At 30.1% G+C, this 14,514-nt stretch overlaps 1 protein-coding gene across 2 annotated transcripts in view; it reads right to left on the reverse strand.

Annotated features, from left to right (window-relative positions):
- Positions 1-229: 229 nt before the first annotated feature.
- MS3_00003752 (uncharacterized protein) overlaps positions 230-14,514 on the reverse strand; it is a 28,365-nt gene continuing 14,080 nt past the window's right edge. Inside the window, exon 4 of one of the 2 annotated variants that reach the window (XM_051211613.1) lies at positions 230-711. In XM_051211613.1, coding sequence (XP_051071695.1) covers positions 495-711 — 217 coding nt within the window. In that variant the 3' untranslated portion in view covers positions 230-494. Of the gene's footprint in view, positions 712-9,195; positions 9,648-14,514 lie in introns of those variants that run through there. The other variant, XM_035734222.2, reaches the window with a different exon arrangement.

The following is a 14,514-nucleotide window of genomic DNA, read 5'->3' on the forward strand; positions in this document are numbered from 1 at the left end:
CAGTTTGTAATGCCTACCACCAATGAAATCCATGACAGTTTAATTCTAGTAGATTAGCCTGAGGTACATTGGCAAACATCCTTCTAGACTGAAATAAACTAGTTTCAGAAAAGAATATAAAATTGTTACAGATCATTATATTCTCAGGGTATTTTATCAAGATGACACGAAGGTAACAGTTAGATTATTATATGTCTATTATTAATCTTTTTTAAAAACGCTTCAACCACAAACCAACAAAACCGAAATGCGTTGCCAGAAAATGAACACGCATGCCAATTATTAAATCAAAAATCATGACTTACAAGTATCTCACTTTTCATATTACTATCATGACAATAAGGCAAACCATACTATTAGTAGTTCGCATCTGTAAACGTTTATGTAATATAAAATAATACAGATACAACAGAGCAGTAGTAGTTATATTTTCAATTTTGTTAGAGGAAAGTATTTGTGGAAATAAATATCTGGTCGCTCGGTTAAAGTCTGGTTTATTCTTGCCAATTTTCGTAAAGAAATGCGCTGAATTCAGAGAAGTCAATCATTTGATTACAATTCTTGTCAACACTTTGCATCCAACGATTTAAAGCGTCCTCAGATACACGACGATATCCTAGTTCCCGTAAAACGTTTCTGATTTCATCTAGTGATAATTGTCCTGATCTATCTTGGTCGACTTCATTAAAGGTTCTCCTCCATTGTTCAACACTAAATATTCATAATGTTAAGAATTAGTTTTAAACATTACATAATTGGGATAAATCATTCAGATTCTTTCGAATATCAATTTGTGCAACATTTATGAAAGTACTAGATATTCTTGTAGTATTGATCGGAATAACCAAAACCAATTGTTATTTAAATCCTTTGAAGGATTATACGATAACAATATTCAGGTCTGCCCGCTGATTACATCAAAACTTCCAGCAGTCAATAAACACTGATGCTAAACTCACTGCTTCATGTTTTTCTACAGCACTGGTTTTTCAAAACTAAGGATTACTTATATACAGTCCTGTTACTTTTGTGTCGTACATCTGTTAATACATGCAATTCGGTAACCATTCATTGGTTCACCTACCGATGTTAATTATTCTACCTAATCATTGGAGTAGTTAAAATAATGAGTTTACTTTAAGTTTGTGGTCTGTAGAACTGGAGTGGCCTGCTTAAAAGTACGAATCTATTTCGATCTTCCAAGAAGTGGATTAATTTTAATCTATCGCTATTCAATTAGGAGTAATCATACAAATATTGTGATTACATGTAATAAAACTAGGTATAATGTTTTAAGTGGGATGCTTGCAAATTCACTCAAATATTTTTCAAATTTTGAACAACTGCTAATCATTAAGCAAGGTGCTAAAAATTATTTCTGTGCTAAATGTTTCTTGTTCTTCCCTCAAGGTAACTACAGCGAAGAAAATCATAGGAAATGTCTCCGAAAATTATTAGAATAAAATGTTACTAAATGGAACATTTAATGTCAAAAATTGGTATTATTTAAATTAGAATAATCAATAGATTTTCTAACCTATCGTGATTTAATTTGTTCTTGTTTTAATGTAACATTCCAGTAAACTAGATCAATGTAGACTATGAAGTTGTGATGTCTATTACTTACTCTCTGATAATGAATAAACCTCAGTGACAGATGTTCTCATGTAAAATCATCTGATGAAATCAATATTAAAACATTAAAAACCTGCAAACCATGGACAGCCGTTTCGTTCTAATACAGCACTCTTCAGCGGCGCACGCCGTTTTGAAAGTAGTACCTCCGATCTCAAGCAAACGCTCAACTTCTACACTAATGATTCTACACCTAACGGTGTTAATGTCTGACTTCAACTAATCCACGATGTTTCGCGACCATCTATTGTCTTCAGCGGGTAACTGCTTCACACCCGACACGGTTGAACTCCACTGGCCTCGGCTTCTCACTGGGACTTCGAGAATCCCCTCTCCAAACAGCCGTCCAGTGCTTCCAAATTTTCATGATCTCAATAAAACCCAACAATCACCACAACCCTATACTGGTAAGATTATAGGTTAGAAGAAAATGAATATCATGTTCTGTACAAAAATGTGACACGATTTGTGAAAACATCTAGACTCTGTTTCAAACCATATTATGTATAAATACTAGTAAATATTAGCTCTACAACAATATTTTGAAATGTTTCATCAATGCGTAAGTATTTTTTTTAGTCTCAATATTCCCTGAAACAAATTCAACGAAACACCGATATTGCGAGGAAACATAATGTTTAAAATTGGTCTAATGATTCAACTAGGGTTGTTATTAATATGTCGTTAATTCAACAACACAATAACATTTTTTATATCATCACTTACGAGCTAACGAAAAAAAACTTGTCCTTAATAGATATCGTTACTCAAAATTGTCTCTTACTAGTTACTATCACGGCAACGAGTTGACCGACGCATGATGTTATCAATATTTCTTTATTCTTTACATAATTCATGATCATATGGATAGCTAAATCATTTTATTTATTGAGTGACTAGTCACTGAATACTTGCATTCATTGTGATTAGCTACCCGAATGGTTGCCCGTTAAAAAAAACTAAAACGCTATTTATGTAGTAATCCTAGGGATTAAAAAAGAACTTTTAAAGTTTGTGTGGTTTTTTATTAGTACAAAAATAATAAAATAATGCAATAAAAATTCACTTTCAGTATTTGAGAGGTTGGTTATATGGATTTGTTTTTATGGCGATAACAATTAGATGGTAATAAAGTATTAAATTGATTCCTGTCTGAATTTTAAATTCTTACATATAGATGGATATTTCATTTATATAAAATTATAATTACTTCTTTGTGTAAATGTCATAAAAGATCAGTAAGTTAGTAGTTAGAAACTTTAATTTGAATTTAAATGTCTCTACAATGTAACTATGATTAGGAGTATTTCTTAAGAAAATTAGCTTGACTAATTCAATAGAAACAATGGGTGAAAGTTAAATAAATAGGAATTTATTAGAAATAGATTTTATCAAAATAATTTTAGTTAGCTGAAGTTAGACATTATGCCGGCTCAATGGTTTAGAGGTTAGGCGTTTGCGCTCGAGACCGATAAGATGCGGGTTCGAGGGGGGGGTCGTGCATGCGCACTGCTGAAGAGTCCCACAATAGGACGGGACGGCCGTTCAGTGCTTCCAGGTTTTCCATGGTGGTCTAGCTTCAACTGACTCATGATCTCAACTATTGAAATTTTAATATATACTACGGATATTAGCCGTCATATCGAAACGTTTGTGATCGCATTATCTTACATGTGTGAGAGCGTGGAAGTCCTAATAATCAAACGATATGTCACTTACAATAGATCGTTAGGGGGACTGAAATTGCTTTTCAATCAGGAATAATGTACTAATTTTTAATAAACATTCACAGAAAATATTTAACCTTTGGCAATGTAAGAAATTTACAAATACAGCTATTAATGTTTATGTATTTGAAACTGGAAATAAAAGCGATCAAATGTAACAGAAAATATTTAGTTTAAAACGACTTCCAGTATATATTAAGTAAGGGGTGAAAGAATAAATAGGAGTAATCATTTTGGGTAGTAACACATATTGAGGAATACAATTGAACTTTGTTGCTGACACTTAAAATCACGAATTAACGCTATTCAGTTATTGTCAATTTTTCATGACAATTGTAGAATGCATGTTAACTATACTTTCAAAAATTAATTAACTTTAAATGAATCTGGGTTATGGGATTTATTTATATTTATTATTGAAAATTGCATTTTGTAACATCTACTACTAATAATTATTCAATGGTTTTTTATTTTATTTTTTTGTTTTAGTTAAAGAACATAACTGTAGTTTGTGTTTTTTCTCCTAATTAAACTGTTTTTAATCTTTACATACTATTCATGAACTTTCGATCATATATTTTTAAATATGGTCTGTTAGTTACTCTTGAATTTACCAAATTTACATTTGTGTAAATAGCGTTACATTAAAAATAGTAATATTTGAATAAATAATCTTCAACAGATACACTGGTATATATATATATATATATATATATATATATATATATATATGAGCTGGATGGTAGAATTTTGTGCTGATGACGTCATTCAGAACAACGATGAAAGCTCCACGACAAAACCATCTAGCTCAGAGAACAAAATTCCATCAAAATCACCCATCTGAGTTACAAATCCCCACCATTTCAATATATATATATATTATGAAATTACTTGATTTTCGAGTAGTTCATTTTTATTTAATTTAGCTTTGCAAATTTTTTGCATTGATAAACTCTACTAGTGAATAAACATTATTATCTAATGTTTATATAAATAAATACATTTTTAAGAAATAAATTTATTCAATAAGAAGATATTTGTAAAGATTTGTAAACTTGCAAGTCTACAGATTGTAAAATTCTTTTTGATTTTTCAAGCATTGCACATTTATAATAACATGTAACCAACTAATAAGTTCAATGATTATATTTATGGTTGGTAGTTTGTCTTAATATCTTTACAAGTTATTATAGACCTAATGTGCAAATATTCCGATATTTTCACATACTTTCAGTTGTTTTAACTGACAAATTGATTTTAATAACTCCAATTATTTACGTGTACCAATCGAAAACATTTAACCTATAGTGATGCTAAATACCAAGAAAAACTTTTATCAATGATACCATAATAATTAGTACAATAATATCCCAAATCTATCTTCTTTTAAAAAGAAATGTAAGTATTTATAAACGTAAGGTCTAATACAAAACTTTATCTAATATAATTCACTTGGTATTGTTTTACTTAAATCTTCCCATTGATGTATAGGACTGAAATTGATCAATCACTTATTCGCATATGTGCATACTGTGCGTATTGCCTCGATATTGTCTTAATTTACAAATACAAGCAAGTGGCTGTCAGAACTCAGCAACTAAGTGGATGATGCGATGGCGTTTGAAGCGAACGGTACTGGGTTCGAGTCCCAGAGTGAACATGAACTTTGAGATACAGGCACATCCAGCTGACGAGTTCTAAACAAGACGAAACGCGCGTCCTGGATTCCACTGTTATCCACTATCCATCTTTGCTTATAATTTAACTAACATATATATACATATATATAAATGTAAGTAGAATCAAATTTCATAGTTAACATACAGCAATAAATGTAAAAGATATTTGATAAATTATCTAAATTAATATCGCTTATTCTTTAATAAAAAATATGTGAAGATTTACTTACTTACGCCTGTCACTCCCAATGGAGCATAGGCCGCCGACCAGCATTCCTCAACACACTCTGTCTCGGGCCTTCTTTTCTACTCCCGTACAATTGTTATTCATTTTTCTGATGTCTGTCTCCATTTCTCGGCCTATTTTCTCCTTTGGTCTTCCGCTTCTCTTTCATCATTGAGGATTCCATGTGAGGACTTGGCTTGTGACGCACGTGGGTGATTTCTTCAGTGTGTGTCCTATCCACTTCCACCACTTCTTGATTTCTTCATCCTCTGTTTAGTACTCTCCCACAGTAGGTTGTTGCTGATAATGTCTGCTCGACGTATTCGAATTATTTTGCGTAGACATCTGTTAGTGAACACTTGTATCTTCTGGATGATGGCTTTCGTAGTTCTCCAGGTTTCCGCCCCATACTGTATAACTGTTTTCACATTTGTATTGAAAATTTTGACTTTGATGTTGGGTGACAGGTGTTTTGAATTTCAGATGATCTTCAGTTGTAGATGTGCTGCTTTTACTTTGCCGATCTGCGATGTATAAGTTTTAATGTGTCCCAATTTCATTTTGTTTCGCATTATTTAATACTAAGTTTGAGTTTGATGATTTCATAGAAACCATATTTTAGTTTTCAGTAAATGATTATCTGAATATTAATTATTGTAGTTATAAAAGGTTGAAAACTCATCTTTTTTCATAATATTGAATAAAATTATATTTTATGTAAAATAAACTCAATATTATACACATTGCATAAGACTATAATATTACATTCGATACTTAAAAGCATTTGACCATCTTTAATAATCTTATTGAATGAGACATTTCCTCAATTTTATTACAATTTATATCATGTCAAACCAACTATCAATTCCATTGTCAAACAGAAAAGGCTTTTATTTTGTTGAACGATGTATTTAAACGGCTAATAATCTACTGAAGCGAGCAGTTAATTATGATTTTTCTGAGTACAACAAAAAGTTCGGTTTCTTGAATTTTTGAGTATTTTTTTCGCTCGTTTGTTTAATAGGTAAATACTGAATAGAAGAGCGTGATTTTCACTGTGAATTTCATTTTAATCATCTAAAGCTATCTATGTTTTACATGAACAAGATATTATAGTACATATCAATTTTTATTATGAAAAAACAAAGAAGAATAGGTTAAAGAGTTTAAAATGAAATCCTTATTGAAAATTATGCTCTTATATGGAATACATTGCTGTAAAGTAAATCAAAAAATGATCAAAAATCCTCAAAACTCACCATATATTGTTTAGTGAAATACGGATAAGCTAGAAGAAGTTCAAGGCTACATATGTTCCACACCGTGAACAGTGAGATTTAAATTTTCAGGATTAAGATAAGTGTTTTCTTAAAGTTGAATATGAGTACTGTCTATATGCAATTAAACTAAATATATCTATCTAATTACCAATCTTTATTTCTAATGTTTTTGTCTTCATTTAACATGTCTCATTCAATAACTAATAAATAGTTAACTTTATAGAATTCTAAAAACGTAGCGATTCTTTTATATATAGAGAGGAAATGAGATACTATACTATTAGTTTACATCGATTTGAGAGGCATATGATGTTTTCAAACATCTTATGATATGTAATATTATCATATAGTACTGACAAATAAACATGATAAAGTGAAATGCTTACAATTTAATAACCATGTACAAAAATCGACAAACTGTTTTCGACAGTTAAAAAGAAAACTTCTTAAGATTCAAATTGAATTCACAGTTATTTCAGAATGAATAATGAAGCATTCTTTATGTACAATTAATAGACAATTATTTAAGTAGATCATGTAAAAATTCAACAAAAAAAGTTTTTTATACACAAATTTTATAAATAAGTTTAATTATCAAGTATTCAGAATGTCAGTAACATTTTGTTTACTGTAATCGAAGTATCGCTTTGTTGCTATGACAAACATTTTGTAAGAAATTTAAAAGAAATTTATAATGTAACTCGAAATATTCTTCAAGAAAATCCTACAATAAACTAAATTAATCTACTCATATTTTTCAATAATGAGCATAAAATAATTGATTTTACTATTAGTCAACAATCAAACAAAAAAAAGAATGTGTAATTCCAACTAAATTATATAATATACAAGGAATTCTGCAGTAGATCAGTCTATAATCGAAGTTACTTAATCATGTTCTAATACTGAATACAAGGTACTTCAAAATAATGAATTACTCATAGATTCCTATAGAACAAAAATAAATATTTCATTCAAGTTTATTTATTTTGCATCATTTACACCATCAATAAAACTGAATGATGTTTGATTCATATTGTTTCTTAAAATTACATTGTAGTATACAATTCATCAATTAAAATTTTAAAAAATAATACTGACTACTAGGCAACAATGATTTTTGGCTAATAACATGACATTTTCGATATTACCCGATATTAAGTGTTATTTATAAATAAAATAATGGTTTCATACAAAACTTTAAAATTTGTAAATAACTTTATTTATTTTAAATGATTAATGGAAATTTTTAGGAGACCATTGAACTTAAGGTTCATGTTAATTGTCACTTGTCATCAAGGGATACTTACTATCTAATCCTCACTATAGGATTTACACCTCTGAGTTAGTCTGCTAGTAATTTACAGTTACAAGTGTATTCTTATTACAAAACTATTGAACAAACTAAATTCGTTTAATTTTAACTCCATTGATCTACATTACACAGTTTACAAAACTAAAAGCTGAATAAAAATTAGAGAATTCTTTTTTATTTGTTCTTGAACAAACATATAGGCAGTGATGCGAATCAAAAGGGTGAGGTTATTGTCGATAATGTTACCGTAAAGTATAATCTAAATGTATCTTATTGAAAACTGAAATATCATTGAATCAGATAAAACATTATATAAGCTAACTTTTCTTAAGCAAATGTAGATAGTGGCTAGCAGTGGAATCTAGGATGCACGTTTCGTCTTGTTTAGGACTTGTCAGCTGGATGTACCTACATCTCAAAGTTCATTTTCACCCTAGAACTCGAACCCAGTACCGTTCGCTTCAAATGCCATCACGTTATCGGCTTAGTTGCTGAGTCCTGATAGCCACTTGTTTATGTAATGGGGTGAAGTTTAAATTCACTTGGTTAGGTTTACTTAAATCTTCCCACTAATGTTTAGGACTACAATTGATCATTCTCTTATTAGCATATGTGCATATTATGCTTATTGTCTCGACAGTACCTTAATTCACAAGCATTATAAGCAAAGATGGATAATGGCTAGCAGTCGAATCCAGGACGCGCGTGTTTTACTACTTGGGACTCATCTGCTGGATGTGAATTAAGGCAATATCAAGGCGATACGCATAGTATGCATATATATGTCAATAACAGACTAATCAATTGTAGTCCTAAACATCAATGGGAAGATTCAAGTAAACAATACTAAGTGAATTTTGACTATTCTTAAATTGGAGACAAAAGTTAGCAATTAAGAACAAAAACGGATAAAGACTTTAGCTTCATTTTAGTGCAATATAAAACAAATGACTATCAGATATGTATTTAATTTGATTAACTTACTGAAGAACAATATTATCAAATAGATGAGACAAGAAATGATCTTAACTTTCTGGACCTAAGTGAAAAATCAGTCGGTTTTCTTATTTCAAAGCTTCATCAAATGAATAAATAAAACTATCAAAAATATATATTAATTTACAAAACTAACTCATATTAACTAAATATGTCAATACAGTGACAATTATTTAATCAAATATAACCCTCTATTCACTCAGTTATCAAAGTTATCTCATTTAAATATGATTAATAAAGCCTGATAATTATAACAATTTTTTGTGTAAAACTATCAAAAGTTGAATTGTTAAATGAAAAAAATACCAGAAATACCAAAACAAAAAAACAAAACTACTTCAGTATTGTTTTATTTATTTAATAAAGAATTATTTATTTATACTGAAATAAAAAGTTAATTTTATATCAGTCAACTCATGATCAATTGATGAAGACTATTAAATTATAACTTAGAAATTATTATTATTATTATTATTATACTATTATTTAGAAATTATTGATTTTATTACAGTAATTACATAACCAATAATTTTTACAATTATATATTCATAATATCAATTATATGCTACTATATGATCGTCTATTTTGTTATTTAAAAATATTACAAATTCATCAAATGAAATTTTTCCATCTCCATTTTTATCAACTGTTTCAATCCATTTATCTATTTCATCTTGTGTATAACGATTATAACCACATTCATGTAATAATGTACGAATTTCATCTGATGATAAATATCCTGATTTATCTTTATCAATTGAATTAAATGCCATTTTCCATTGATTAATACTAGAAAATTAAGAAAAATTAATGTAAATATACCGTCAATAATACTGACAAATATTAATGAAAGATGTAATATTACTTGGAAAACATTAGTTGACGGCCTATGCTCCATTAGGGGTAACAGACGTAAATAAATAAGTAACAAGTCAGCACATTATTTATTAATATTTATTTCACTGATTGAAATCATGATTTAATTGAAGCTAGACCACCATGGAAAACTTGGAAAAACTGGATGGCCGTTTCGTTCTAATATGTGAGTCCTCAGCAGTGCGCATCCACGATCCCGCACCCCGCGTGATTCGAACCCAGGACCAATCGATCTTGTGCCATGCGCTTAACTGACTAGACCACTGAGCCGGCATACAACGGTGTTGATGTCGAACTTCAACCAATCGACGAAATTGCGCCACCGTACACCATTGTCATCAGCGAGCTGATATCTCACAACAGACCTGGTTGAACTCCACTGGTAATGGTTCCTTACTAGAACTTGAGGAGTAGCTCCTGAAGTCAGTCGTAGATGCGCACTGCTGAGGAGTCCCATAATTGGACGAAACGGCCGTCCAGTGCTTCCAAGTTTTCCATGGTGGTCTAGATTCAATTGATTCATGATTTCAATCAGCGTAACTTCTAAAATCTCCACAAAACCCTTTCTAATAATATTTATTTTTTTTATCTCAACGATTATCATTGTTACATTTCATAGTTAAATATGCATATTTAGCAAAGAATGTGGTTAACTGTATTATCACATATGTGATGTCATACTTTCAGATGTTAAAATAGTATCTGAACAAAGTAAAAAAACCTTTGTTATTTAGCTTTGATTATATTGAGTGTGAGACGCCTACTGTCATTTATGAAACTGATTGATAAATGGTTAAAAGTTCATCATAATAATGAAAACCATTGGGCTGTGATATGATATAAAACTATCATGTTAACTGTCGTTTCAAAAGTTTCTAAATTCAATATCATACTTTAATATTGTTCGTGTGTACTTGCCACAAGTCTTGCATAAGAAGAAAGCATTAGTTTATTACTTATCAATCTTCAATTATTTGCTAGTTCAGATCTGTAGTTGATGAAATAACTTTTATTGTGTATTCAATTGCTAACCAGGATACTAAATTGATATATATATAAAGAGGACTAAAAATAATTAGTAGGAGATTTTTGAAGACTTCAATATTTTGACAATTCAAGATATATATTTCAGACTATAATATACATCACTATCCCATGTTACATTTTCCTTGAATTATAATGCTTAATGTAAAAGAATAACACAGCCATTACAACTTAATAATAATGATTGTTATAAAACTTATAGTCACTTAATAATTCATAAGATCTAATCAGTAATTAAATCATATTAGATAAATGAAAAGAAAACGATTGTATAGTTAGTTAAGCTGTAATATATATGTTAGGTCCCGAAAAACATAACGAACGGTAACTTTGGGATCCTTTTATGGACCAATACTAAACGTATATTTTTGTCGTATAATTGTTAAATAAGCGAACTATTCATATTCATGCTCCTCTTATTATAAGCTTATTTTGACCTATGAACCATTATTATACGTTTTACCATTCTTGAATTATGCCCTGTCTATTATTCACTGCCTCACACATTCACAGCCACATTTGGCCAAATTTTGTACAAACTTTATTTTCTATTTTATGTTGCGTTGTGGTCTGTTTGATTGGTATATAAACTCAGTATGTTTGAAATACAATGATTCATATTGCAGAGGCTGATATTGGTGTTCTGGACTTAACTGGCTGGGCTAGGCAGAAAGCAGGACCAATCAGGACTCTAGGCTGCTCTCACGTGTTTTACGCGTCCTTGGTCCGATCGCTGCTTCTGATTGTCGGCTTTGGACCATAAAAATATAACTACTATTAACTTAGGTTAACTTGTATTATTATTGTCAAGATCTTCAAATAGTTACTATGATCAGAAAACTTTATTGATTATTAAAGTGTATAAAAAGAAATTATCACTGTAATAATTTAATTATACTTAATTATTTTTTTTCTTTCAATTTATGAATAAAGTAGGTTGTTGCAAATAGTGTCTGGCCAACAGATCCGAAGTATTTTGCGTAGACAGCTGTTAATAGACACTTGTATCTTCTGAATGATGACTTTCGTAGTTCTCCAAGTTTTCGCACCATACAGTAGAAATCTAGAGAACTACGAAAGCCATCATCCAGAAGATACAAGTGTTCACTAACAGATGTCTACGCAAAATAATTCGAATACGTCGAGCAGACATTATCAGCAACAACCTACTGTGGGAGAGTACTAAACAGAGGATGAAGAAATCAAGAAGTGGTGGAAGTGGATAGGACACACACTGAAGAAATCACCCACGTGCGTCACAAGCCAAGTCCTCACATGGAATCCTCAATGATGAAAGAGAAGCGGAAGACCAAAGGAGAAAATAGGCCGAGAAATGGAGACAGACATCAGAAAAATGAATAACAATTGTACGGGAGTAGAAAAGAAGGCCCGAGACAGAGTGTGTTGAGGAATGCTGGTCGGCGGCCTATGCTCCATTGGGAGTGACAGGCGTAAGTAAGTAAGTTTTGAATAAAGTTTACGTAAATGTCTGTGATTATTTAAAAAGGAAGTAATAATAACAATAAATTATATAAAATCAATCTGATAAATTGATATTTATTATGATAGCGTCAAAAACTGTTCAAAGTAGAAACTATGGTGGAAAATATTTTTATTTTCATTACTATTGGGAATGTATGGTTAAATCTGAAATCTAAAAAGAATGTGCCTACATTTCCTTTCTGTTTAAAATGTGACGTAATAAAATGTACAACTTAATATAAACATTAATATAAGATATAAAGTAATTTTGTAGAAATATGGGTTATTTGGAAAACATTTAAGACTAGTGATCTAACTGCGATTAGATCGTTCGCTGCTTGTTATCGAATGATTTCTGTCGAAATATACATCCTGGCTACCCTCGTATATAATTATCGATTTAACTCACGTTAGTAAATAATGGAAATAAACAAGTCAAATATGAGAATAGATTTCTAAATACATACAATTGGTAGAATCGTTGGTCAGAAAGCGGTGCAAAACAAAAGGACACGCAATAGAAGAGGCATATGAGTCAACTCAATTTAGTCAAGCGTGAATCGATATTTATAATCAGACTAAAATTAAGTTACAAATATGTGATGAATAGGATAAGAAATACACACACATACGCTTACAAAAACACTCAGGGTTGATAAATGATTAATTAACAAGGTCTGAAATGTGAATCGAGAAGAATGAATAGATTGACCTGTTCGGAAGCCAGAATGAGTTAAGTGGGCTTAACATAGCAACCGACACTACAACCACTTTTTGTGTTTAGTATTTGGATTTTGATAATTTTTTTATAGATAACGTTCTAAATCAAATGTGAACTTATGAAATTCTAAGTTAAAATAATCAATTTAAATTCCCAGCTATCCTTTACTCTCCAAACTCAGTTATTTACTAATCGTTAAATTATAAAAATCATTAAGATTGATTGTCATCTAGGCTTTGATAGTGTATCATCTAATATATTGTCAACGTGTCTATGTATACATTTTACGACCTAAGATCTTTGAATTAACTGAAAAGAAATTAACAAACCAGGACTCAAACTTGAGAAAAAGACCAATTATTCAAGGACAAACTTAAAGGTCACATGAAAATAATAAATTCCGATTTCCAGTATAATAGAAGTTCCTACTTATATATTTCCAAAAATAGAAACAGAAGTTTATTGAAAGAAAAATTGATGGTGTAAATAGTTTATTAACTATGATTATTATTGTTTACGTTGTACAGCCAATGTAACATGCCTTGCTGGAGCACGCCGATGTGGTTTGAAGCGACGGTTATCCTTAATGTTCTAGTAAATAGTAAGCTTGATGAAGAAAACAATCTGAACCCTAGGTACGTGTTAAATTTTGTCAGAGATTTCAAAACTTGTTAATTCAAGATTTCCGTCACAGCATCTTTAAATCCGATATTCATACAGTTGAGGAGTAGGTTACACTGGGCGTACAAAGTAAACAGGTTCGAATATTATTCAATATTCTTGTCAAATGAAAACGTCTCAGTCTTTTCATTACATTACGTTTTTGAAAAAGAGTAAAATAATTATTAATATTGATAAATTATGTGAAAAATTTTTATTAATAAGATCGATAGTGTATACTTTAAACTCAATGGATACACAAACTAGACGTTGTATATCAAAATATTCCCTGAATTTGTTATATTGATATTTCATTAATAAGTTTTTATAGAAGAAATTATGTCAAGTATGTTGAATTTCGTCGGTTTACTTGATAGTGATTCAACCGATGTCAGTTGAAAAGTTTTTTTTCACGCAATAAGCGGTAAGTGAAGTGTCGTTTTTACGTTAAAATACACTAAAAGTGTGAAAATACTTTAAACCTATATATATATATGGGGAGAGAGATTATGGGGGTGAGAGAGAATGAGAGGGTCTTAAAACTGATTACCATATAAACTAATATCTATTTTTACTTCATTATCTTTCTTCCAAGTTATGTTTCTTGTCTTATTTGATCTTTAAATCATATGAATTTTTCATTAATTTTTTTCATAAAAAATTCCTACACACTAAAATTCTTCAGTAAAAATACTTTTGTTTATATTCAACTCTTCGTTAAAATAAGTATACACAATAAGATTTATTAAATAAAACTAAATATATTCTACTTCAATATTTCTAATAAGCTGTAACTATAGCCCCAAGTTATAAAGTGTATAATTGGATTAAATAGTAAATATTTTTGATATACTTTAATAAATGAAGTTGAAC

This window comes from Schistosoma haematobium, chromosome ZW (assembly GCF_000699445.3).
Source record: "Schistosoma haematobium chromosome ZW, whole genome shotgun sequence".
In the NCBI taxonomy this organism is placed as follows: domain Eukaryota; kingdom Metazoa; phylum Platyhelminthes; class Trematoda; order Strigeidida; family Schistosomatidae; genus Schistosoma; species Schistosoma haematobium.